This window comes from Schistocerca serialis, chromosome 1, assembly GCF_023864345.2.
Source record: "Schistocerca serialis cubense isolate TAMUIC-IGC-003099 chromosome 1, iqSchSeri2.2, whole genome shotgun sequence".
In the NCBI taxonomy this organism is placed as follows: domain Eukaryota; kingdom Metazoa; phylum Arthropoda; class Insecta; order Orthoptera; family Acrididae; genus Schistocerca; species Schistocerca serialis.
The window spans coordinates 453,373,391-453,398,759 of NC_064638.1; the positions used below are offsets into that span (position 1 = coordinate 453,373,391).

General features: G+C 41.9%; 1 protein-coding gene across 1 annotated transcript in view; it reads right to left on the reverse strand.

Moving 5' to 3' along the window:
• LOC126473179 (sorting nexin-17) overlaps nucleotides 1-25,369 on the reverse strand; it is a 93,578-nt gene that overhangs the window by 38,040 nt on the left and 30,169 nt on the right. The window contains exon 3 of the mRNA XM_050100071.1: nucleotides 14,369-14,544. Coding sequence (XP_049956028.1) covers nucleotides 14,369-14,544 — 176 coding nt within the window. The remainder of the gene's footprint in view (nucleotides 1-14,368; nucleotides 14,545-25,369) is intronic.

Here is a 25,369-nt window from a genome sequence, read left to right on the forward strand (position 1 = left end):
ACAAATATATTGTTCACACATCTATAGAGAAACATTGGTATGAAAAGGTGGATTCTCGTACCTTTGTTTTGAAGTGTTCTATGTATATATTTGCCATGCCAAGCAATAACAGAGTACAGAATACACATTGTCATGCTATCGGTTTGCACATAGTATTTTCCATCAAAGAGGACATAAGTTGACGTCAGAGCACGCCTAGAACTTTCAGCTAAACAATCATCAAATCTTTCTGTGATTATTCCAAGGATTTATGAAGAGGAAGGCTACACTGAAACTGACCATAATATCAATACCCTGGACTCACAGCTGACTGAGATGGTGTACAGAGTGAGCCAAGTTTCAAATGTGGTGTCCGCACTTCCCTAAATATTTGCTGAAAATGTGTTTCATGTATTTTTCCATTTAGTACATAAATGCACCAATATTAACTGTGTCTTAGAGGAATATCTTCCTTGTGTACTTTTGTACCACTGCATTTTAACTTGGAATCAAGCCTGTGGCCAAGCAAATGGAAAGCTGTCACCGCAGTCTCGTGCAGGGTCTATTCAGAGACTGAGCTGATGTTACCAAAGACTCAGCCCTGGTACAATAGTTGCAGTCACGAACGATGATGGTCAAGTTTAGGCTTGTTCTGTGCACCTACATCACTCATGTTCTGACAGCCAATGAGCATTTAGTATGTTCTGAGCACCCTGCTGTGAATGCCGTAGCTAATGCAAGTATTAAATGTGATCATAGTGAGTTGTTTTGTGAATTTCGATTCCATTTGTTGCAAGTTGTCATTGCTGATTCGTGGTGGTAAGTGATAAATTCTGCATAAGTAAGTGAGAGACATAATTTGCAGAATATACTCTTTCTTCAAGCGGAAAACATGCGTATGCATGTACTGCAACTGACACTTGGGATTGTCAACTATGCAGTCCCCATTTGTGCCTCGACATGCGTGAACCGCCGTCTCTGAGAAGTACTTCCTGACAGTCATCAACCTGGTGAGGGACACCCCACACACTGCTACTGGATACTGTCCCTGCTAACTGTGGAACTACAGGCTGCATTTAGTCCTGATGCTGCCAGGGGCTGAACTGGTGCCTTCCAGCTGTGGACCTTTGGCTAGCTGATTTCTACTGACTTCAGGGTGCCTTTCTGGGTGTTCATGGCTTGCGCCTGGGTCTGACTTGTTGCTGAGTCACTGCCTGCCCTGCCTGTGTGCACGCTGCTACTGCAGGCTTGCACATTTGGAGGGGGGGGGGGGGGGGCTTTGGTTTGTCTCCACATTTACATGCTTTCTGCCCTGAATCACATGTCTGCGCCACACAAAACATCTGACTTCCTAGGGAGCTCCCTGTTGCTGTCTGTTGGCCTCCTGCCTAGGCTTCATGGGACACTACATTTGCCAAGGTGATGATAACATAAAATCATCATCACCGCCACCTGCTGGCTTGGCGACTATGGGCACTGGTAGTCTCACAAGGCTGTGTGCTGAGATAAGTGCACATCATTGTCCAGGGCTAGACTGTGTCCCTGGGCACTGACCACAGCAAGACGACGTTTCAGCTACTATACAGTAGGCAATGAATAAATGAACTATTGTCTTCTCATTGTTTCTATGACTTTACAACAGCCATACACCTGGCTCTTCATACCTGCTTCCCCACCAAACATCACAATCTAAAACAGTGTCATTAACATGCAAGTCATCCTGCCACCTGCTACAGAACCTTAGGAAAGCCATATAGTCCAGGTGGCACAGCTGCTCATGTTCTAAGACCATTAAAGACTTACATGGCAAGCCTGACTCATTGAGAAGAGTCATCACTTTCCTCTCAATTTGCAGTGACTGCCACTTCACGTCACAGTTGGATATGGGAACCAAAGCAGACCAAGTAGTGACAGGACTATGATTAGCTACAGCTACCTCAGCCAATCCACCAATGAGTTAAACAACAACAACAACAACACTAGCCACAACATGCCAGGAAGACTCACCGGCTGGCCTACAGGCTGACTTTGATATGGCCAATACAGGGCAAACCATCACGATCTGAAAGTGAGTCTCACCTTCAGCCACCATTATGCTCACAAAGGCACAAATCTACAGGTGGCCTTATTTAAATGAGCAGCAGGCCGCTACAGCCAGTTCATCTTGCTTTGCTGTGCTATGCTACTACCAGCACCAACAATTGAGAGTTATGACCAGACTGTCTGGCTTCTGTTGTTGGAATGGACTTTGGCTTCTGAACTGGACTTGTATTAGCGTGGTGTGAGTAATAAATGTGTGTCATTAACTGATTCTGTGTTCTATCAGTCATACCACAGTTTCACTCATAGGACTGACATCTTTGTACCTGTCTGTAATGTTAAAGATAATATAGGTCACCAAAAACTGAGTGAGTACCACATTCCATGCAAATGTGGCATATCCTATGGTGAGCTGACTATTAGAGGAGAGATGCAAGGAACATCAATGACACACACCTGAATGAAACAACCATGCAAATCAGCTATTGCCAGGCACTTCTTCAAATATAACCATGACTTGAAATATGAGGAGACCAGTATCAAGGCCAAATGATACTGACTAGCCGCTGTGTCATCCTCAGCCCACAGGCGTCACTGGATGCAGATATGCAGGGGCATGTGGTCAGCACACCATTCTCCTGGCCATGTGTCAGTTTATGAGACCGGAGCCGCTATTTCTCAATCAAGGCCAGATGGTCTCCCATCGAAGTGCTAGCCCAGCCTGACAGTGCTTAACTTCGGCGATCTGACAGGAACCGGCGTTACCACTGTGGCAAGGCCACTGGCATGTCAATTATCTGGGACAGCGTAATTAAGGAGTCTATTGAAATAAAAATGTTGGAAAATCTAATAAACAGGGAAAGAGCTTTCAATTTAAACAAGGCTTCAGTTCCATAACTCTACTTGTTAAAAACTCACCTCCCATCACACCCACCACTGCTGTGAAACTCTAGGAGAATGTGTGTTTCAGAAAATATTAGTTAGGGCTCAGAAAAACAAAATAACATCAAATGATGTAATGTGTGTCGGGAGTTAAACATAGCTACAAGTAGCACCACAGGATCAACAATAGGTCATAGTCTAGTTGGATTCCAGGCAGCAGGTACACATAGCAGAAAAACTTGCAGGATCTGTCAGTCATCAAAATATTGTGCATAATATGGAAACAAAAGAATCGGCTGTATATACAGAAGCATATAATTAATACCACATGCTTTCATGTTTCTACGTTCTTTTCCTGTAGGAATATCATAGGTTCATTTAAATTTGCTATGGCAGATGAAATTTGTTGAAACAGGGAATAATGGCTCATGCTCTTTATTATAAGTGCTGCAGATTTACTATTGTAAATCCCTAATGTGCAAAAATCTGTTTGTTTAAAGAGGGTGGAGTCTCATTAACCATCGTCAGTCATTCTGATTTTCAGCTGTCTCTGCTAACAGGTTCTCCTTCCTCAACCATAATTAACACTGGAAATGAACTAAATCCATACATTGTATGTTTATTATTATTGTTGTTGTTGTTGTCGGCACCAATATTATTTTTGTTTTGGAATTTTGAAGTCCATGATTTATTACTCTGATTCATTTTATGTCAATGAGTGCTGTATGTGTTATAACGTATGCTATTGTGTCATTGAAAAAGATGTCCAACTGAATAAATATTAAATGAATAAATTCATATCTGCCAAGTTTGTACAGACTCAGTGCCCTGTAATGTTACAACAGTGGTGTTGAGCACATCTAAGGACAAAATATGACATCTTAATTTGTTAACCTCATTATCAGCAGAAATAGTTTCTCATTTGCATGAGTAGATTTACACCTCCAAACACACATCTCAATGAAACATAATTTTTCAGGCAAAAACTAATGTTTTACCATGACTTAATATCAATTTACACTCTCTTAATATGCATTATCCAATATAGTCCTTGGCAAAGTGTTTCAAGATGATTACCCAGTAAACAGCTGCGTAGAGAGTACAAAATGACTGTACATGAATAACAAGGTGTATTTGTTTTTGTGGTTAGCACAGAAAGAGGTCAAGTACGGACATAATTTCTTAAGAAATGGGAAAGTGTATGAATGAGTCAAATATTAAAAAACACACGACACAATGTCAGCAACAGCACCATGTTTGCAAAGTGCACAGTCTACACTCCTGGAAATTGAAATAAGAACACCGTGAATTCATTGTCCCAGGAAGGGGAAACTTTATTGACACATTCCCGGGGTCAGATACATCACATGATCACACTGACAGAACCACAGGCACATAGACACAGGCAACAGAGCATGCACAATGTCGGCACTAGTACAGTGTATATCCACCTTTCGCAGCAATGCAGGCTGCTATTCTCCCATGGAGACGATCGTAGAGATGCTGGATGTAGTCCTGTGGAACGGCGTGCCATGCTATTTCCACCTGGCGCCTCAGTTGGACCAGCGTTCGTGCTGGACGTGCAGACCGCGTGAGACGACGCTTCATCCAGTCCCAAACATGCTCAATGGGGGACAGATCCGGAGATCTTGCTGGCCAGGGTAGTTGACTTACACCTTCTAGAGCACGTTGGGTGGCACGGGATACATGCGGACGTGCATTGTCCTGTTGGAACAGCAAGTTCCCTTGCCGGTCTAGGAATGGTAGAACGATGGGTTCGATGACGGTTTGGATGTACCGTGCACTATTCAGTGTCCCCTCGACGATCACCAGTGGTGTACGGCCAGTGTAGGAGATCGCTCCCCACACCATGATGCCGGGTGTTGGCCCTGTGTGCCTCGGTCGTATGCAGTCCTGATTGTGGCGCTCACCTGCACGGCGCCAAACACGCATACGACCATCATTGGCACCAAGGCAGAAGCGGCTCTCATCGCTGAAGACGACACGTCTCCATTCGTCCCTCCATTCACGCCTGTCGCGACACCACTGGAGGCGGGCTGCACGATGTTGGGGCGTGAGCGGAAGACGGCCTAACAGTGTGCGGGACCGTAGCCCAGCTTCATGGAGACGGTTGCGAATGGTCCTCGCCGATACCCCAGGAGCAACAGTGTCCCTAATTTGCTGGGAAGTGGCGGTGCGGTCCCCTACGGCACTGCGTAGGATCCTACGGTCTTGGCGTGCATCCGTGCGTCGCTGCGGTCCGGTCCCAGGTCGACGGGCACGTGCACCTTCTGCCGACCACTGGCGACAACATCGATGTACTGTGGAGACCTCACGCCCCACGTGTTGAGCAATTCGGCGGTACGTCCACCCGGCCTCCCGCATGCCCACTATACGCCCTCGCTCAAAGTCCGTCAACTGCACATACGGTTCACGTCCACGCTGTCGTGGCATGCTACCAGTGTTAAAGACTGCGATGGAGCTCCGTATGCCACGGCAAACTGGCTGACACTGACGGCGGCGGTGCACAAATGCTGCGCAGATAGCGCCATTCGACGGCCAACACCGCGGTTCCTGGTGTGTCCGCTGTGCCGTGCGTGTGATCATTGCTTGTACAGCCCTCTCGCAGTGTCCGGAGCAAGTATGGTGGGTCTGACACACCGGTGTCAATGTGTTCTTTTTTCCATTTCCAGGAGTGTATTTCAAAAGGCTTTTCATTGTTAATGAAATTGCTTCAGAATTCAACATGAGCCATATATCTGTATATAGTTACATCCAGATGACCTTGGCTACATGCACCAAGAGTGCTGTACAGTAATAATAAGTGTTGCACAGCAAATAATCTCCCAAGAAAAATTGTTCCATTATGCACATAAAAAAGATGCTTTTCTCTGTTTAATTATAAGAGGATACAAGTCATAGGCGCATCACTACTAACCACAAATTAGACAAATAATGGAGTACAAGCACCCACTACCTCTGCTCCAGTGGCAGAGTTATGATGACTAATTTTTGGGAAAAGGCTCAAACTGTTACTATTGGTTGTTACAGTATTTGGTTAGTAAGGCGTTTGCTGGGGATTCCTCTCACAACCATTCCTCTGCACACCTTTGCAAAAATATTACAATAAAATTACTTTTATTTCATTCTTATGATCAAATTTCATAAGGAAACAGAAAATCAGTGAAATATCCCATTATGGAAAATTAAGTTTGGGAGCAGATTACGAAACCCTCATTCAACCAAGACTAGAATATTGCTCAGCAGTATAGTATCTCTGTCCAATAGGACTGATAGAAGAAATATGAGATGATCCAATGTAGAGTAATGTGCTGTGTTACATGTTCATTTGGTAAGCATAAAAATGTCGCAGAGACAATCAACTACGTCCACTGGCAAACAATGCTAGAGAGACATTCTCCATCATGGAGTGATTTACTCTTGAAGTTCGGAGAACATACACACCTAGAAGAGTCAAACAAATATACTGCTTCTCCCTATGTACCAGATATGTTTAAAAAATTCCAGAACTTTGTCCACAAAATTTTTCTATGCTTACCTTTTATTTATTATGCATGGTCTCTTTCAAAATATTCTCCCCACAATTGATACACCACTCCCAATGCCATTTCCACTTCTAGAAGCAGTCTTCATATACCTCCCACTGCACCGCGCGAAAGTCCACCTGCGAATTTTCTTTTATCTTGCCTATTGCTGCAAATCTTCGCCTATTCAATGGGGATTTTCAACTTTGGAAATTAAAAAAAAAAAGTTTGTAGGGACCAGATCTGGAGAATATGGAGGAAGAAGCAGCACAGTGATTTCATTTTTTGTGCAACAGTCACCCACTAACTGGGATGACTGTGCGAGTATATTATCATAATGCAAGAGGCACGAATTGCCTTCGGCACATTTCAGATCATTCCCTTCTCACATTTTCTTGCAGGTGTCGCAACATGTCCCGATAATACCACTGATTAACAGTTTGTCCCTTTGGCATGAATTCATGATGAACTAATCCTTCAAAGTTAAAGAAAACTATCAGCATGCCTTTGGCATTTGACCTGACCTGACAAGTTTTTCCTGGTCTTGGAGAACCTTTCCCAAACCCTTGTGAAGATTGAACCCTGGTCTCAACATGATAACCGTAGACCCATGTCTTATCACCAGTTATGATTGTGTTAAGGAACATTTTTTTCTCATTTGCATGATTCAAAAGCTCTTTACAGACAGAGAGGCGAAGGTCTTTCTGGTCTTGACTCACGAGCTGTGGGATGAACTTGGCGGCAGAACGATGCATTCCAAGATGCTGTGTCACGATTTCATGACATGATCCAACTGCAATGTTACATTCTTCTGCACTCTCTCGGACAGTCAGTCTTCGATTGGCACGCTTAATTTCATTGATGTTTCTGACATGAGCATCATCGGTAAACATTGAAGAATACCCTGAATGACATCATCTTTAACTTTCATCTCCCCACTTTTAAACTGTGTGAACCATTTGTAACACCAAGTATGGCTTAAGCACTCATTGCCATAGGCTTCCTGCAACACTTAGTGTGTCTTTGTAAAGATTTTCTTGAGTTTCACGCAAAATTTTATCCATTGCGTTGCCATCTCGAAATTTGCAAACCGTGAGACATACAACATTCTACTCAACACAGTGCTGAACAATAACTATCAGACATACAACAATGAAACTTCCAGGAGATACACACTAAACACAGATGTGTGCAGCAATGCCAACCATGTTTCTTTCCAACACACGACTGGCATGAAATTACAAACTTCAATTTTTTGAACAGATCTTGTATATCTAGCAAAAGAGCCATGAAAACAAAATTAGAGAGATTCGAGCCCCCGTGGGGCAACTGGAAAAGGGAAGTGACAGCAGTACATAAAGTAACCTCTGCCACATGCCCCAAGATTGCTTATGGAGTTTATATGTAGATGAAGTGATGAAAAGTGAACTTGCACATAAAGCAGAGTTCAACATTGTAACTGTAGCTCTACATGGTCTCCATACAGTCCTCATCTCTTTCCAAGCGATTTCCATATTTTTGGTGCCCTGAAGAACGACATTTGTGGTCCATTCATGGCCATTGATTTGCTTCGGGTGAGGAGGTGCACACCTGGGTAAAATCGGGTTCCGTAAACTACCGCAAACATTTTTCCATGAAAGCACTGACCATACTGTCTCACACTGGGATAAATTTATTAATAGTTATGGAAACTGCTTTTGAAATAATAAACAGTTTACTTATTTTTTCATCTGTCTCATTTTCAGCTGACTGCTCCTTACACACTGAGGTGATAAAGTCATGGGTACCTCCTAATATTGTATTGGACCTCCTTTTGCCCAGTATAGTGCAGCAAGTTGATGTGGCATGGACTCAATAAGACACTGGAAGTCCCATGTGGAAATGCAAGGGGGTACCCACAAAAAAATCAGAATAACATTGCCCTGGCCAGAGCTTGTGTAGTACACATTTCTGCCGCTTGGTGTACATAGTGCAACTCATTGCCAGTTCAGTGCCGCCTGTGTTGTCAACCTGGCTTGTTTTGTTCATCTGTACTGGCTGTTTTTGCTAGCACAGTTTTGTTCTTGTTTCATTTTTTATGATGGCATGTTTAAGTGAACAATGTGTAGCTGTGAAATTTTCGTTTCTACTTAGTAAAAATGCTGCTGAAACTTAATGTTGAAAACTGCTTACCAAGATGACACTATGGGAAAAACTCAAATGTATGAATGGTTTGCTCAGTTTAAAAACGGCAACATGCTGATTCATGACAAACTTCATTTTGGACATCTATCAACTGCCCATACCGATGAAAATGTTGAAAAATTCAAGAGCTTGTGCTCGCAGACTGTCGACACACAACTGATCAACTGTCAGAGATTAGTGGGTTATCTTGGAGCTCGGTTCAGTGAATTTTAATGGAAGATTTGGGAATGAAAAGGGTTGCTGCCAAATTGGTTCCTATGCTTCTGACTGACAGTCAAAAAGAACACCGAGTTGAAAAATGTCATGCTTTGAAACAACAACTTGAAACTGATGCAGATTTTCTAGCAAGGTGATGGTGATGAGTCATGGCACTATAGTTATAACCAGAAACAAAGCAACAGTCAAGCCAATGTAAGATGTCATTGTCACTCAACCCAAAAAAATTTCTTCGACTCAAACATCTAAACAATGCAGATTTGATTTTTTGATGCCAAGGGCGTAGTTCATTCAGAGTTTGTCCTCCCAGGTCAGACCGTGAATCAAACCTTTTATTTGGAAGTTTTAAGAAGATTGCACAACAGTGTTTATCAAAAAAGGCCCGATTTGTGGCACACAGGAGACTATTTCTTCCATCATGACAAAGCATCTGCTCACTCAGCCATCTTTGTTAGACAGTTTTTGGCTAAAAATGGTATGGTTCCGCTGCCCACTCACCTTTTTCATCTGACCTGGCTCTGTGCAACTTTTTCTTGTTTCCATACACGAAGAGGGGCATGAAAGGACACCGATTTAACAACATTGAAGAAGTCAAGAAAAAAAACAAGAGAGTAGCTGTCAGCTATTTCTAAAGATAACTACAAAATATGTTTTGAACAGTGGAAGCACCAGTGGGACAAATGTATTAGTTGTAATGGAGAGTATTTTGAAGGGGATAAGGTTTTGTAAACAATTCGAAAATATCTAGCTTTAAAAAAAATATATGATTTTTTTTGGGTACCCCTTCGTATTGAGCCATGCTGCCTCTATAGTCATCTATAACTGTGAAAATGCAAGTGCAGGATTTTGTGCACAAATTGACCTGTTGATAATGTTCCATAAATATTCAATGGGATTTATGTCAAACAATCTGGGTGGTCAAATCATTCCCTCAAACTTTCCAGAATGTTCCTCAAACCAATCGCGAATAATTGTGGCCTGGTGACATATTTGGGAACATGAGTCCATGAATGGCTCCAAATGGTCTCCAAGCAGGTGAATATAGCCATTTCCAGTCAATGATCAGTTCAGTTGCATAAGAGGACTCAATCATTCCATGTAAACACAACCCACACCATTATACAGCCACCACCAGGTTTTACAGTGTGTTGTTGACAATTTGGGTCCATGGCTCCCTGGGGTCTGTGCCACACTCAAATCCTTGTATCAGCTCTTACCAGCTGAAATCGAGACTCACATGACCAGGATACAGTTTTCCAGTCAATCAGGGTCCAACTGATATGGTCATTTTCAGTTGTCTAGAGCCCAATCAATATAGTCATATGGGCAGCAGAGGTGCTGTAGGCGATGTTGTATTGTTAGCAAAGGCACTTGCATCAGTCTTCTGCTGCCATAGCCCATTAATGCCAGATTTTGTCACACTATCCTAACAGGTATGTTCGGCATACATCCCACATTGATTCCTGCAATTATTTTATGCACTGCTGCTTGTCTGTTAGTACTGTCAACTCTAGGTAAACATAGCTGCTCTTGGTTGTTAAGTGAAGGCCACTGGCAACTTTGTTGTCTGGGTCAGAGGTAATGCTGGAATTTGGTATTTTCAGCACACTCTTGACACTGTGGATCTCAGAATACTGAATTCCCTAACATTTCCAAATGGAGTGTTTTATGCATCTAGCTCCAACTACCATTCCATGTTCATAGTTTATTAATTTCCATCGTGCAGTCATTATCACATGGGAAACTTTTTCACATGAATCACCTACAAATGACGGCTTCGCCAATGAACCACCCTTTTATATCTTGTGTACATGATACTACCACCATCTGTATGTGTGCATATCACTACCCCATGTCTTTTATTCCCTCAGTGTACATATGGCAGAAAGAGGGATTGTCGTTACGCATTCCATTGTATACATCTGAAATAACCATTCTTAAAACATGACGCAAAAGGTCAGGGAGGTGTGACAGTGATTAAAACTTACATAATATTTGCACTTATTCATTCATTCACACACTGTGTTCCGTCAATCCCATCATGAAAGAGAGCCTACAGGGATGTGGAATGGTCAAGTGATACATTAACAGGCAGAAGCAACCACTGAAAGCTACTTCCATAAAGTATACTAACAATAAATTATGACTAACACTAATCTACTGAAACCAATAAGCATGTTAGTTACTTCTAGATTATTTAATATAAGTATGTTAGGAGCAAAATAACAACAATGAAGGAAAGAACAGATTGGTACTCACTGTAAAAAAGACACATTAAGTTGCAGACGGGCACAATTAAAAGACATATACAAAAAATGTTTGGCCATAGCCTTTATCAGCAGCAGGAGCAAAATAGCTACTTTGGAAAAAGCGACTGTTGCTTCTCCTATACCACTCACTGTTGTTATTATCTAGTACTTCAAACAAAGCATTTTTACTTTAGACAGATCACTGTTGGTGTCTATATTATGGAAAAATCATGATCTATCTAATAAAAATATTACAGTTACGCAGAATTTACATTGCTGAATCCAAGTATTCAGATATACTGTAGGAGTGGTTAATAAGGTATTTCTTTTACTTTATGTTTAAATATTTGAGGATTTCCAATTTCCTGCCTAATGTCCAATGGCACCCTCTTACAGACTTTTGACCCAGAATGTAAAGCTTCAGTCTGAACCCTTGAGAGGCATGCATACTCTACACAGAAATTATTTCTACTTCTAGTGTTGTGCTTGTGAATTGCTGAGTTCCTTCTAAATTTACTTTCGTGATTAAGTGCAACTATCATTAGGGAGTACATGTAATGATTGGTATTTGTGTGTAAGAATCCTTAGGTCTATGAAGAGGCTTGTCAAATATGTCCAGTCATAAATTTTATACAATATTTGTATTGCATGCTTCTGTAGAACAACACTTTTTTCACCTTAACTATAATAATCCAGAAGATTATGCCTTAGGGATGAACTGAATGAAAGTATGCTAACTACTTTTTATGCAGGTCAATACAGTGAGAGATATTTCTGAGTGCAAAGCAAACAGAACTGAGCTTCTTGGCTAACTTATCCACAAGTTGTTGCCGCCTCAGTTTATTACCCACATGCACACAGAAAGTGCTATCACCTAGTGTACACTTATTGATCTCTACTTCTGGTATCTGCAAGTCATTTTTATGCAAGATTCAGTGTTAAGATGCTGGCTGTGAACCAATTGTGGCCCGGTCCATTATTCTGTTGACTGTGTCTGGTGTGGACCTTTTATCAATTTACTTTTATCATCAGCAAACATTACTGTCTTTGAACAGCCCTCCAATGTCCTCAGTAAATCATCTATGCAGATCAGGAACAGGAGAGTATCAACCTCCAAGACTTGTGGCAAATCATATTTAACGTTTCCCCATTCTGAATATTATTCCTCTTACATCATATGATAATTTGTGATCCTCTTTTTTCTACTTTTAAGATATGCAAGAGGAAGGCCTTTAAAGCGATACCATTTTAGTCTCCCTAGCAGAGTTTTATGATCTTTATAGTCAAAGGCCTTGGCAAGACCACAGAAATTGTTGTTTTTGCTAGAATTGAGTTTGTGAGACCACATTTTGCATTCTGCATAGAGAAGCCTTCACGTAAGTCAAACTGAGGTGTTGTTAAAAGGATATTCTCAGAAAAGTGGTTCAGCATTCTGCTGTAAGCAACTTTCTCAAAAATATTAGATAACACAGGAAGGACTGAGACTGATCTATCGTTATACTTTTATATACTGGCGTTAGTATTGCATACTTCAGTCTTCCAGGAAAAACTCCTGGACTCACCAGCTGATTACAAAGGTAACCCAACTGTGGCAGTACGAAGCCAGTACAAGACATTACCACACTGAAGAGCCGAAGAAACTGGCACATTTGTCTAATATCATGTCGGGCCACCACGAGCACACAGAAATACCACAACACGATATGGTAAGGACTCGACTGATGTCTGAAGGATTGCTGGAGGGAACTGACACCATGACTCCTGCAGGGCTGTACATAAATCCATAAGAGCACAAGGGGGTGGAGATCTCTTCTAAACAGCACTTTCAAGGCATCCCAGATATGCCATTAATGTTCATGTCTGGGGAATTTGGTGGCCAGCAAAAGTGTTTAAACACAGAAGAATGTTCCCGGAGCCACTCTATAGCAATTCTAGACATGTGGTAGGTCACATTCTCCTGCTGGAATTTCCCAAGTCGGTCGGAATGCGCAATGGACAAGAATGGATGCAGGTGATCTGACAGGATGCTTATGTACGTGTTACCTGTCAGAGTTGTATCTAGACGTATCAGGGGTCCCATATCACTCCAACTGCACATGCCCCATACCATTACAGAGCCTCCACCAGTTTGAACAGTCCCCTGCTGACATACAGGTCTATGGATTCAAGAGGTTGTCTCCATACCCGTACATGTCCATCCACTCAATACAAGTTGAAACAAGATTCATACGACCAGGCAACATGTTTCCTGTCAACAACAGTCTAATGTCGATGTTGACAGGCCCAGGTGAGCCATGAAGCTTCCTTTCATGCAGCCATCAAGGGTACACGAGTGGATCTTCAGCTCTGAAACCACAAATCGATGATATTTTGTTGAATGGTTTGCACGCTGACACTTGTTGATGGCCCAGCATTGAAATCTGTAGTAATTTTCAGAAGGGTTGCACTTCTGTCATGTTGACTGATTCTCTTCAGTTGTCATTGGTTCCGTTCTTGCACAATCTTTTTACACCTGCAGCAATGTCGGAGATTTGAGGCTTTACCAGATTCCTGATATTCACAGTAAATTCGTGAAATGGTCATACAGGAAAATTCCCACTTCGTCGTTACCTTGGAAATGCTGTGTCCCATCACTCGTGTGCCGACCGCAGTGCCGTATTCTGCCTGTTTACATATCTCTGTATTTGAATACGTATGCCTAAACCAGTTTATTTGGCACTTCAGTGTATTTTGGCTGAGATATCATAGCCAGAACAGTTACTACTTTTCAGTGACCCAATGATCTTTGTGATCTTTCTAACAGACCACTTGACAAATCTGATGGAGAGTATGAATTACTTGTCGAAGTAAGTATACTGGATCTGCTTTTGATAGGCAATTAGGAATAATTTATTGAATTTAGTAGCCAATGATTTAAATTTCATATCATTTCCCACACTCGTACTCCCATCACGGAGTTCAATATCATTTGCCTTGTAAAGTGTATTCATTTCTTCTTCTTTTTTTCAGCCTAAACAGTGCCTTTTTACATCCTGATTAGTGCTTGCCCTTTGAATTAAATAATGCTGTCTCTTCCTAGCACAAAAGATTTTCACCCCTGTTATTAGTGACAATTTTTCTTGGCTTCCAATGTAGATGTTTGTGACCCAGTGTCCAGGTAAACTACAAAACTCGATACAACTTGACGCAATACTGCGCTCATGTTCTGCAAAGTTATGTACACAATAATGTGGTTATAACAGATATAAGCTGTAAGGATAATGAAATATGTACCTCAAGAACCTGGTCTGATCTTTCTGTAGTCAGAACCTTGAGCAATATCCTGTAACCATTCATAAGGTAAACATCCAAATTTACTTCTTGGCTTTTCTCACAACTTGTTTCTTGCTGAGCTGATAGAAGGAATCCATTGAATAAATCAGAGTTGACCAGTCGAGGATCTTGACCAACTAGAGGAAAACAAAAATAATTACATGCACACTTAATTTGCCTCAATTTTTTACTTGGTATGCTATGACAATGTACTGAAGATACAATGTACTTGAATATCAGTTTGTCTAGAATGTAATCATTTATGCATGTATTGTTGCAAACCTACAGGTATATCACACCAATCATTAAAAATTCCTTCATCAAATGGGTGAACCACACAATGTTCCATACTCACCCGAAGATTCTTTTAAAACTGTATGAATTCCATATACACATGTGCGAGATGAAATGCTTTAACCAGCTGACAGTTGGTGAATTAACTGTGTTTTTTTTCTGATTCTTGTCATATGAATTCAGAAAATGAAATGATGATAATTTGTTCTATCCTAATAAATATAAAGCAGTTTTCCCAGCTTACTGAATATTCTATGAGGTTTCAGGATTGCAGCCAGATCATGTTGACTTCTTGCCACAATATTTTAGCAGGCAACTGTCCAGCCGTCTTCATGTGAGTGTCCGCCATTGGAGACTGCTAGTTCACACTGTCGCTTTACAGCAAAAATTGGTGCAGAAGTGCAATCACTTTGGCAGCCATCACAGGAGCACCCTCTATTGAAATCTGTGTCCTCTGAAAATACCATTCCATATGGGGCGTGCAGGTGCGTGTGTAAAGGTGAAACCACATGTTCGCCCTCTCTCAGAATGCGCACTCGCGCTGCTAAAAACAAACATCAGATGTCACCCGACATGTCATTATGAATAAAATGTTTTCTCTCTGATTAAATTATAGAGTTTACTGGGTCCCAAGCCTTGTTCAGTTGTAAGCCACTGTCATGGTTTATAAGATTTTGTGCTGGTTGTATCCCCACAGATTCTTTAATTACTGAATCCCAAAAGCATCTTGCTGAGATCAAGATTATTGTGGCAGAATAGTCCACAGAGTGTCCTATGGTAATACAATGCTCAGCTATGGCCGACTTACTTATTTTATTAATAATGACAAATCTGGAGACATTTGACGTTTGTTTTTAGCGACGCGAGTGCATATTCCAACAGAGGCGTACATGTAGTTTCATCTTTACACAACTGCCTCTGCGTCATGGATGGAACAGCATTTGCAGGGGCGCAGATTTCGATATAGGATGCTCCTGTGATGGCTGCCAATGTGCATGTGTTTTCGTGCCAATTTTTTCTATAAAGTCAACGCCGTGAACTAGTAGTCTCCAGCTGTGGACACTCACCTGAAGACGGCTGGACAGTTGCCAGCCAAAATGTTGTGGCAAGAAGTCAACATGATCTGGCTGCAATCCTGAAAACTCATAGAAAATATAAAGTGTCAAGACTGAGAGTGTGATGCCAGAAGCAGGATTTATACTGGATAGAGCAGAAATTACCAAAATGGACAGAAAGTCAAAGCAGCTCAGACTTTGAGGAAGTACCTCTGTTTGCACACACATAAATGATGTCACATTTTCTAAATGCCCTGACAAAAGCATACAGCTGGTCATTTCCGAAATCTTTGTTATACACTGTCATTAAGACAAATCATCTCACTCCTGTTATTGCTTCTCAAGTAGTTACAGTCACACTCTTAGTGTTAACTACTGAATTAAACAGATAACCCAATCCATACTATTGCATTGATTATTAATACAATCCTTGCCTGGGTTGGTGCTGACTTTGTGTGGAGCTCGCATTAACGGTGTGTCAGTTGCTGCTATTGGAAAGGTGAGTATATAAGGCATTGTTTACACTTCAACAGTATGGAAAGAAACAGATAAGCTTAACTCACCATTGAAAATACCACCAATGGCATGGTGCCTGTTATTAAAGGCTCATTGAAAAACATTGCTTTAAAAGAGGCTCTGGTAAGTGAGTGCTACACAGAAAATAACTTTGTCTGGAAAAGCTTACTATGGCGCATCAGAGTGGTGGAGGACTATAAACAAAGTTAATTAATTTCCTGTCTGCATACACAACACAGAATGTCAAAATGAAGTTCCATGTGTTATTCCTGACCAAGCACCACATAAGCACAGGAATCCAAATGTTAAACACAGAGAACTATAAATTAGCACCCCATTTCTGTAGAGAAAGTGTGGAGAAAGGAGGTTTTGTTTCATATGTTAAAATGTTATTACAGACAAATCTATTGAAATTAATAGTTCACACTTTGATCAAAAAGTGGAACCCTGTGCTTGTGAACTGATTCAACGGGAATATTCATTTATAATTATTGCAGTATACAGATTCCTACTAGGATATTTTTAAATATTTCTAGAAAAATTAGGCTCACTATTAAGCCATTTATCAGATGAAAAAAGGGAACAGAAAGTCTATGTAAATTTTAACAATAATTTTCTGGAAGATTCAGATAAAAGAAATGCTTTGGAAATTTTATTTAACGCTTACAACCATAATTCTTTTGCTGATTTTTCCTACCAGAATTGTACAGGAAAACAGTACAATAATGAATAACATATTTGCAGCTAAATACTTAATGAGTGAGTGGCCTCTCTGGAACTATCCATTTAGCCAAATAGTTCCGTGATTACTGAATAAGGAAGGAAGAAAGCGTAGTATTTAGTGTCCCTTTGGCAAAGAGGTCATTAAACATGGAGCACAAGCTCAGATTGAGTAACGGAAAGAAACTGGCCATTCCCTTTCAATGGAACAATCCTGACAATTACCTTAAGTGATTTTATGGGAAAACTAAACCAGGATGACCAAATTGGGATCTGAACCTTCATCCTCCAGAACATGAGTCCAGTGTGCTAACCACTGTGCTACCTCGCTTGGTAATTACTGGATGGACAACAGAAAGTCACAAGGAATTCTTACAGGAAAGTTTCAAGGCATCCCGCAGCAAACTGACTGAAGGGACGTGTATAATGTGACTGATGTTAATTCTAAATTTAATGTATTAACAGGTGTATTTCTTTCAATATCTCACAGCTGTCTTCCCAAGAAAACAATAAAGAATGTCACTATAATAATATAACTGTGTGTGGCTCAATAGTCGAATGCAGGTCTTCCACTTGGATGCAATTAGGCACCGCAAAAGCCTCAGTTTACAAAAGAAATTACATTGTCTCGTGTATGGCAAAGGTAATCATATGAAATGGTTAGGATAAACAATGAACTAACACTGATTTCATGTTGTTTGTTGTTGTGGTCTTCAGTCCAGAGACTGGTTTGGTGCAGCTCTCCATGCTACTCTATCCTGTGCAAGCTTCTTCATCTCCCAGTACCTACTGCAACCTACATCCTTCTGAATCTGTTTAGTGTATTCATCTCTTGGTCTCCCTCTACTATTTTAACCTCCACGCTGCCCTCCAATACTAAATTGGTGATCCCTTGATGCCTCAGAATATGTCCTACCAACTGATCCCTTCTTCTAGTCAAGTTGTGCCACAAATTTCTCTTCTTCCCAATTCTATTCAATACCTCCTGATTAGTTGTTTTATTTCATTGAAGAGCCAACTTTTATATTGTACTTGATTGTGGTTATGACGTGACATTGTTTCATGAAGACACCAGCCACTTCAAAACATCTACAGCATGGTTCCAATTAGGTGATGTAAAAGCCATCACCTACGTGGACAGAAACCAGAATAGAAGCAATACATCATTCCAAAGGTCCTTATAGTCAGGATCCAATGGATTCCAAGCCAGCAGTAAGTCAGCTGTACATGATACATCTATCAGTGTTTTTTGGAGGCCCTAGTCAGAACCCAAAAAATGGCTGAAAGGATTCAACCAAGTCACCAAATACAGTGGGTGGGATGATGTGATGTCTTTGCTAAATAATACTTTTACTTCACTGGCGCAATCCAGCAATTTTTGTGTGTGTGTGTGTGTGTGTGTGTGTGTGTGTGTGTGTGTGTGTGTGTGTGTGAAGCTTATGGGAACTCAACGGCAAGGTTATCGGCACCATGACCCTCATTAAAACAAATGAATGTGCATAAAGTCTCTAAGAGAAAGCTGGCTGACTAACAGGAAACATGGGTGAGCCAGTCACCCTGTTAACACATTAAGAACATCTCCCTAATATTTTAGGAAACAAGTTGGATGTATCATAATACCTTAAAGCTCTCAATACATCCATGTAAATATTACATAAAATAGAGAGCAGGTCAGTTGGAAAATCTTCTGCTGCCTTCTCATCAAAAAATAAACACAGTCCAATAAAATGTGGCACACAGTCATGTACACCACAAGCACCAAACATTGGAGAGTTCTCCCACAGGAGCAAGAAGCCATGCATCATGGGGCTGTGGCCGATGCAAAGATGAGTAGGGAGAACCCCATCATGTCGGCATGGCTGGAAGGAGGTACACCACTGCTATGTTGCAGGCTTTACTGGACAGAGCTTTTTGTCTGTCACTTCCAGCCACTCATCTCCACACTGACATCCGACACTGTACCACAACAGCGATATGAAAAATGCAGGGCGATGCAACATTCAACCAATTGAGGATCAAGACAAGCCTCCTTGGTTGCTACTCCACCCTTTTGTTCCCTGCAAGACCCATGCATCCTGGCACCCAGAAAGAGGACACATCCTTCTGCAGCCATTGTTGACAGAGAAGGTGTCCTGGATGTCCTGGACTAGTTTATCAACTGAATACAAGCATTGCAGGGACTGAGGAGCACTCAGGGTGTCAAAGCAGATGAGGAATTTACCAGGCACAGAACATCTCATCTCCTCCAGTGCCCTCCAGATTGCAGATAGTTCAGCTTCAGATACAGTGAACTTGGTGGAAAGTGAATCTTGAGGACATGATTCCGGAAAAAAAAAGGAGCAACCAATGGAGTCTCCCTTGTTTGGACCTATCCGTAAAAACAGCAGCATAGACGTCGTGCCCTTTTAAAATGTTGGAAAATATTGCACTAAAAACAGAAGCAGGAGGGCAATCTCTCTAGTACTGCGTTATCTAAAATTACTCTGGGCCTCTGCTGTAGCCCGGGTGGCTGCCACTTAAAAGCCTAAATTTGAAACTGTACATGCTTCACACCAAGACACTCCAGCACATATTTCACATGGATCCCAAATGGCTTCATTTCCCATGGAGAATTCATTAAGACACGTTCCATAGTTGGACGAGCAATGGTATGGTATGCTGGGGAAATGGGAGTAGTGAGGAGCTGACTTGCCTGATGCACCATGAGAAGCTGCCACCAGAAGGTAAGTGATGGTGCACCAGCCTCAGCACAGAGAATGGATATGGAGCTGGTCCTGTTAATGCCTATGGTCAGCCTAATCCCCTCATGGTGTACAGTGTCCATGATTTTCAGGCATGAAGGCCTCACTCACTAATACAAAGTGCACTCACAGTCCAGTCACGATCGAATGAAAGCCCTATAAAACTGGAGCAGATGCACCCTGGTCACTCCCCAAGACATGTGGCTAAGACACTTCAAAATGTTTAGTTCCTTCTGGGCCCTTGCTTTAATGTCCTTCAGGTGCGGTAACCACAACAGGTTGGAATCAAAAATGAGGCTCAAAAACCATATACATTCTTTAAAAGCAAGAATGGTGTTCCATATATGCAATGCAGGTTAATTAAAATTATGACAAAAATGATTAAAATGAAAACACATCCACTTCTCCAAAGAAAACATAAAACCAGTCTTTGTAGCCCATTCCTACAGCCCCTTCAACATAAGTTGCAACTGATTAGTTCCTGTTGCCATGTTGGAGCAGGAAAAGAAAACTGCAAAATCATCCACAAATAAGGAGCACTTTATGGGACTCATTATCGTAGATGAGGTTCTGTTTATGGCTATGGCAAAGAGGGTAACATTTAAAACACTGCCCTGAGGAACTTCATTCTCCTGTACAAAACAATCCGACAGCAAGTCACCAATGTGGGACCTAAAAACCGCTCAGACAAGAAAGACCACATGAAACTAGGGAGGGGGCCACGAAAGCCCCATTGATGCAGTTGCTTGAGAGCACTTTGTCTCTAAGTAGTGTTGTAGGCCTTGCCGATGTCAAAGAATACAACAAGACAATGGTGTTTATGTAAGAAAGCCTGTTGCGTAACCACATCTAGCAGGGTCATATTGTTGACACTGGACCAAAATCTCTGGAATCCACACTGAGAGTGACTAAGGAGTTGCCTGGTCTTTAACAACCCGACCAGACAACAGTTAACCAATTGCTCTAGGGTCCTTTTTTTTCTACACAGCTTGTTAAGGAGACACTCTGGCACCTACTAAGCATGTGCAGTCCTTTCCTGGTTTCAGGAGAGCTATAAATACTGTCTCTCTCCAAGACTTGTGAAGTTGGCTTCTCTGCCATATCAAATTAAAACATTTGAGGAGGATTTCCTTTGATGATTCTGGCAAATGTTGAAGCAAGCGCTACTGGATTTGGTCATGACCGGGTGCAGTACCAAGAGTCCCACACAATGCCAATTCCAGCTCCCACATAGAGGAAAGTTGTAAGGCAGAACTGTGGGATCTTAAGTCCATTTTCCCCCTCTCTGCAGTCACATGGTAGTGGCAAAGGCCAGACTGTGGCTAGCACTGGCAGTAGTCGCACCAAAATGCTCTGGCATCATCTGAGCAATGTCTCTGGACATTGTTTAGATACATCCCTGTCTCAGCACTGCTGCAATTGGTAAACATCTGTGTTTATCGGAATCCTCCTGATGGCTTTCCATACTTTTGTAAAACAAGTGGAATGGTTGTGGAGTCTAGGAACGCTTGCCACGACCTTTTCTTGCTCCCCTTAACTATGCATCAAGCCTTGGCTCTTACAACTTGAAAGACTGTGAGGTTGTCTGCTGTTGGGCAGCATTTAAACTGTCAAAGAGGTGCATGCCTGTCCCAGACTGCTGAGTGGCACTCAACAGTCCACCAAGGTACACGTTGCCTATAATGATCTGAAGACTTTGGGATGGCACAATGGATCACTCGTGTGATGTGGTGCACCCATTTTGGACACTGTTGGACACTGGTGTTCAGACACAGCCAACTGGCTGAACTGCACCAGTTAGTCCTGCTGACCATCCATTTTGGTGGCTTAAGTTCAAGCAATCCTCCATTCAGTTGGTGGCTCCACTGGCTGAAAATGACTTAGAAGTCCATGGCGCCCTCCATCGGTAATGCTGGAATTCAATATGGTGTTGGCCCATCCTTAGCCTTGATGACAGCTTCCGCTCCTGCAGGCATACGTTCAATCAGGTACTGGAAGGATTCTTGGGGAATGGCAGCCCATTCTTCATGGACTGATGAAATGAGGAGAGGTATCAATGTCAGTGAGGCCTGGCACAAAGTCGGCGTTCCAAAACATCCTAAAGGTGTTCTGTAGTATTCAGGTCAGGACTCTGTGCAGGCCAGTCCATTACAGGGATGTTATTCTCGTGTAGCCACTCCACCACAGGCTGTGCATTATGAATAGGTGCTCAATTGTGTTGAAAGATGCAATCACCATCGCCAAATTGCTCTTCAACAGTGGGAAGCAAGTAGGTGCTTAAAACATCAATGTAGGCCTGTGCTGTGATAATGCCACGTAAAACAACAAAGGGTGCAAGCCCCCCATGAAAAACATGAACACACCCTAACACCACCGCTTCCAATTTTTACTGTTGGCACAACACATGCTGACAGATGACATTCACTGTGCATTTACCATACCCACACCCTGCCATTGTATCAGCACATTGTGTACCATGACTTGTCCCTCCACACAACGTTTTTCCATTGATCTATCATCCAATGTTTACACTCCTTACAACAAGCGAGGCGTCATTTGGCATTTACCGGCATGATGTGTGGCTTATGAGCAACCGATTGGCCATGAAATCCAAGTTTTCTCATCTCCCAACATCTGCTATAGTACTTGCAGTGGATCTTGATGCAGTCTGGAATTACAGTGTGATGGTCTGGATAGATGTCTGCCTATTACACATTACAACCTCCTCCAATTGCCTGCGGTCTCTGTCAGTCAACAGACGAGGTCGGTGTGTACCCTTTTGTGCTGTATGTGTCTCTTCATGTTTCCACTTCACTATCACATCAGAAACAGTGGACCTAGAGACATTTAGCAATGAGGAAATCTCACGTACAGATGTATGACACAAGTGATACTCAATCATCAGACCACGTTTGAAGTCAGTGAGTTCCACAGAGCACCCCATTCTGGTGTCTCAAGATGTCTAATGGCTACTGAGGTCGCTGATATGGAGTACCTGGCAGTACGTGGCAGCACAATGCGCCTAATACAAAAAAACCTATGATTTTTTGGGAGTGTCCGGATACTTTTGATCACACAGTGTAAAAGTCCATCTAGATACAGCCCCACGTACCTAGGTAGGCCTTACACAAGTGAGGTGTGGTAGGTTCCCCACAAGTTGCCCACTAACGACTGTTCCACATCAACAACCATGCATCTCATTGATGTGCAGCATACCTTAAGTTGAGGTTTTTTTGTTTCTTTCAGGTTTTTATCATCTACATGATCTGAATGGTGAAGCCAAGATCTGTGTTTCCCATGCCACACAATGTTCCACCACTGCACCACATGGTGGTTGCTGAACCATGCTCCGAGCATTTATGGTGTCATGGGACTGACAGTGTTTACCAGTTCCCAGCTCAGGAACCCTCGGATTCACCAACCCCATACCCATCAAACTAATACTGAGCTCCTGAGGGCAACAGAGCAATGCTTAGAGAACAACGAAGAGAAGGTCATTTACTGGGACAAAGTGCAGGCCGAACTGACGACAACATTTGATGACAATCAACAGCTAGGTCTCTAAGCAGAAGACCAACTGGAAAACAAGGCCTGTCATCATGGTGAAAAGACAGTCTTACATACAGAAAGTTTTGGCCTTTTACAACAGTGTGAATCCAAATATGAAAGGACAAAATCTCATATGTAACGAAAGGAGTCGCAGAAGACATGTGCCAAACTATTATGGTAAAGGATGCCATAAAAGCGGAAGAACTCATGAAGTGGTTCCAGCACTTTGAGAAAATGCAACAGAAAAAGAAGCAGATGAAACAGGCATGATGAACTCCTGAATGTGGTCCTTCATGGCAGTTGTGGAAAACCACGTTCACCTCACCTCTCTCATACGCCAGGTCATAAGAGAAGAGAGACAGAATTTTATGGCAGCCAGAACTGTTGAACCTGTTACACAAGAAACTGCGACAATGAATGTTGAGCCCTTATATCAGGAGATGACAGAGTATATTAAAGAAGAGGTGTAGTGAACTTTGCCACCAATCTCCACCAACAGTAGAATGCGCTATGAAGAACGGACTTTGCCGACTCAAAAATATGGCACCATTGTCAAACAACAATCCAGCATCCAACCAATTAAGGTTCAATCATCATCTCCACCAAATATAACAACTCTCAGAAGAAAAGACATTTGGAGGATGGACGACATCACATTGGTCTCTTTTTACTGTGGATATATTGTATGCTACTACAGAGAAAGGACGAGTGTTCAATAACTATTGCCCTGCAAGACATTAACCATCACTACAGTCCTATTCACGCCAGTAAGCTGCAGATGATTATCATCAACCTGAGGGATGAAGTTAATCCTTTGCCCTGGACAAGAGCAATCCCCATCTTCCATAGAGCATGCCTTAGCAATTCCCCATCACTGTCTAGAGGTACCAGCTGCTTGCCTACCTGCTGAATTCAGTGAAACTAAGAGATGCAACAATGTATCAACTTGAGACTGCCACAGATGAAAATCCTCCATGAACAACAGTTACCAACATGACAGGAAATCTCACTGGTGCCAACATCAACCACCAACTTGTCTGGGCCCTAGCCAACTCAGGGTCTTCTTTTTCCATAATGTTGAATGTTTATCATCGCCAGCTAACTGTTTCAGGATGAAAAAGTGGTTGTGCTGAAGGTCACAAATGGATAAACATCCAGCGGAAAGGAACTTGTATTGTGAGTATAATAAATTAGTTGTTTAAACAGAATGTAGTAGTTGTGTTATTTTTGGATGGGATTTCTTGCAAGAATCAAAAGCAGTCATGGACTGTGGAAGATCAGAGCTCCAGACTGATGAAGCTGTTCCAACAATGATGCATAATAAAGATTGCTCTGAGTGGTTGTTTGCCACTGAAGACTTTGTTATCCCACCATCATCAACGAAAAGAATTTTAATCATCAATCAAAATGCTCAGATAAACTATGAAGTTTTTGTCAATTGTATAAAGCTACTCAGCCTCACAAAAGAAATTTACATGCCAACATAAGCATTGTAGGCAGTCAAGGAGAACTTTAGATCACTAACTGTCATGAGCAGCCACCTTTCATCCCTAAAAGTGTATGCACAGGGACAGATTAACCAGTCCAAGAAGGGCAGCTTAGTGTTATCGATGAAGAACTGTGCTCTGCTATCACTACAGACACTGCAGGGGAGGAAGCTATGATACTGCCAATAGGATCTGGTCTGTCCAAGCAGCAATGTTATCGAATGATAGCCATTATGAGTCAGTTTTTGGATGCTTTCAAATCCAGAGTGCAGAAAATGCATACCAAGTGGCCCGTAAAACAACGTAACAATACTCGAGATCATAAACCTATTAGTCAGTGCTCATATAGAATGTCAACAGCTGCACAATGGATAATCTGAGAGGAAGTGGATAAGATGATCCAAGATAACATCACTGAATCTTCAGTGTGTCCTTGGTCTTATGAAAAAGAAGGATGGCACAAGGTGTTTCTGTATTGAATATGACAACTGAAAAAACCACAGTGAAATCTGTCTATAATCCATTGCCACATATTGCTGACCTCTTAGACTGCTTGAAAAGAGCAAAATATATCTCAACTATGGACACACAAACAGGCTA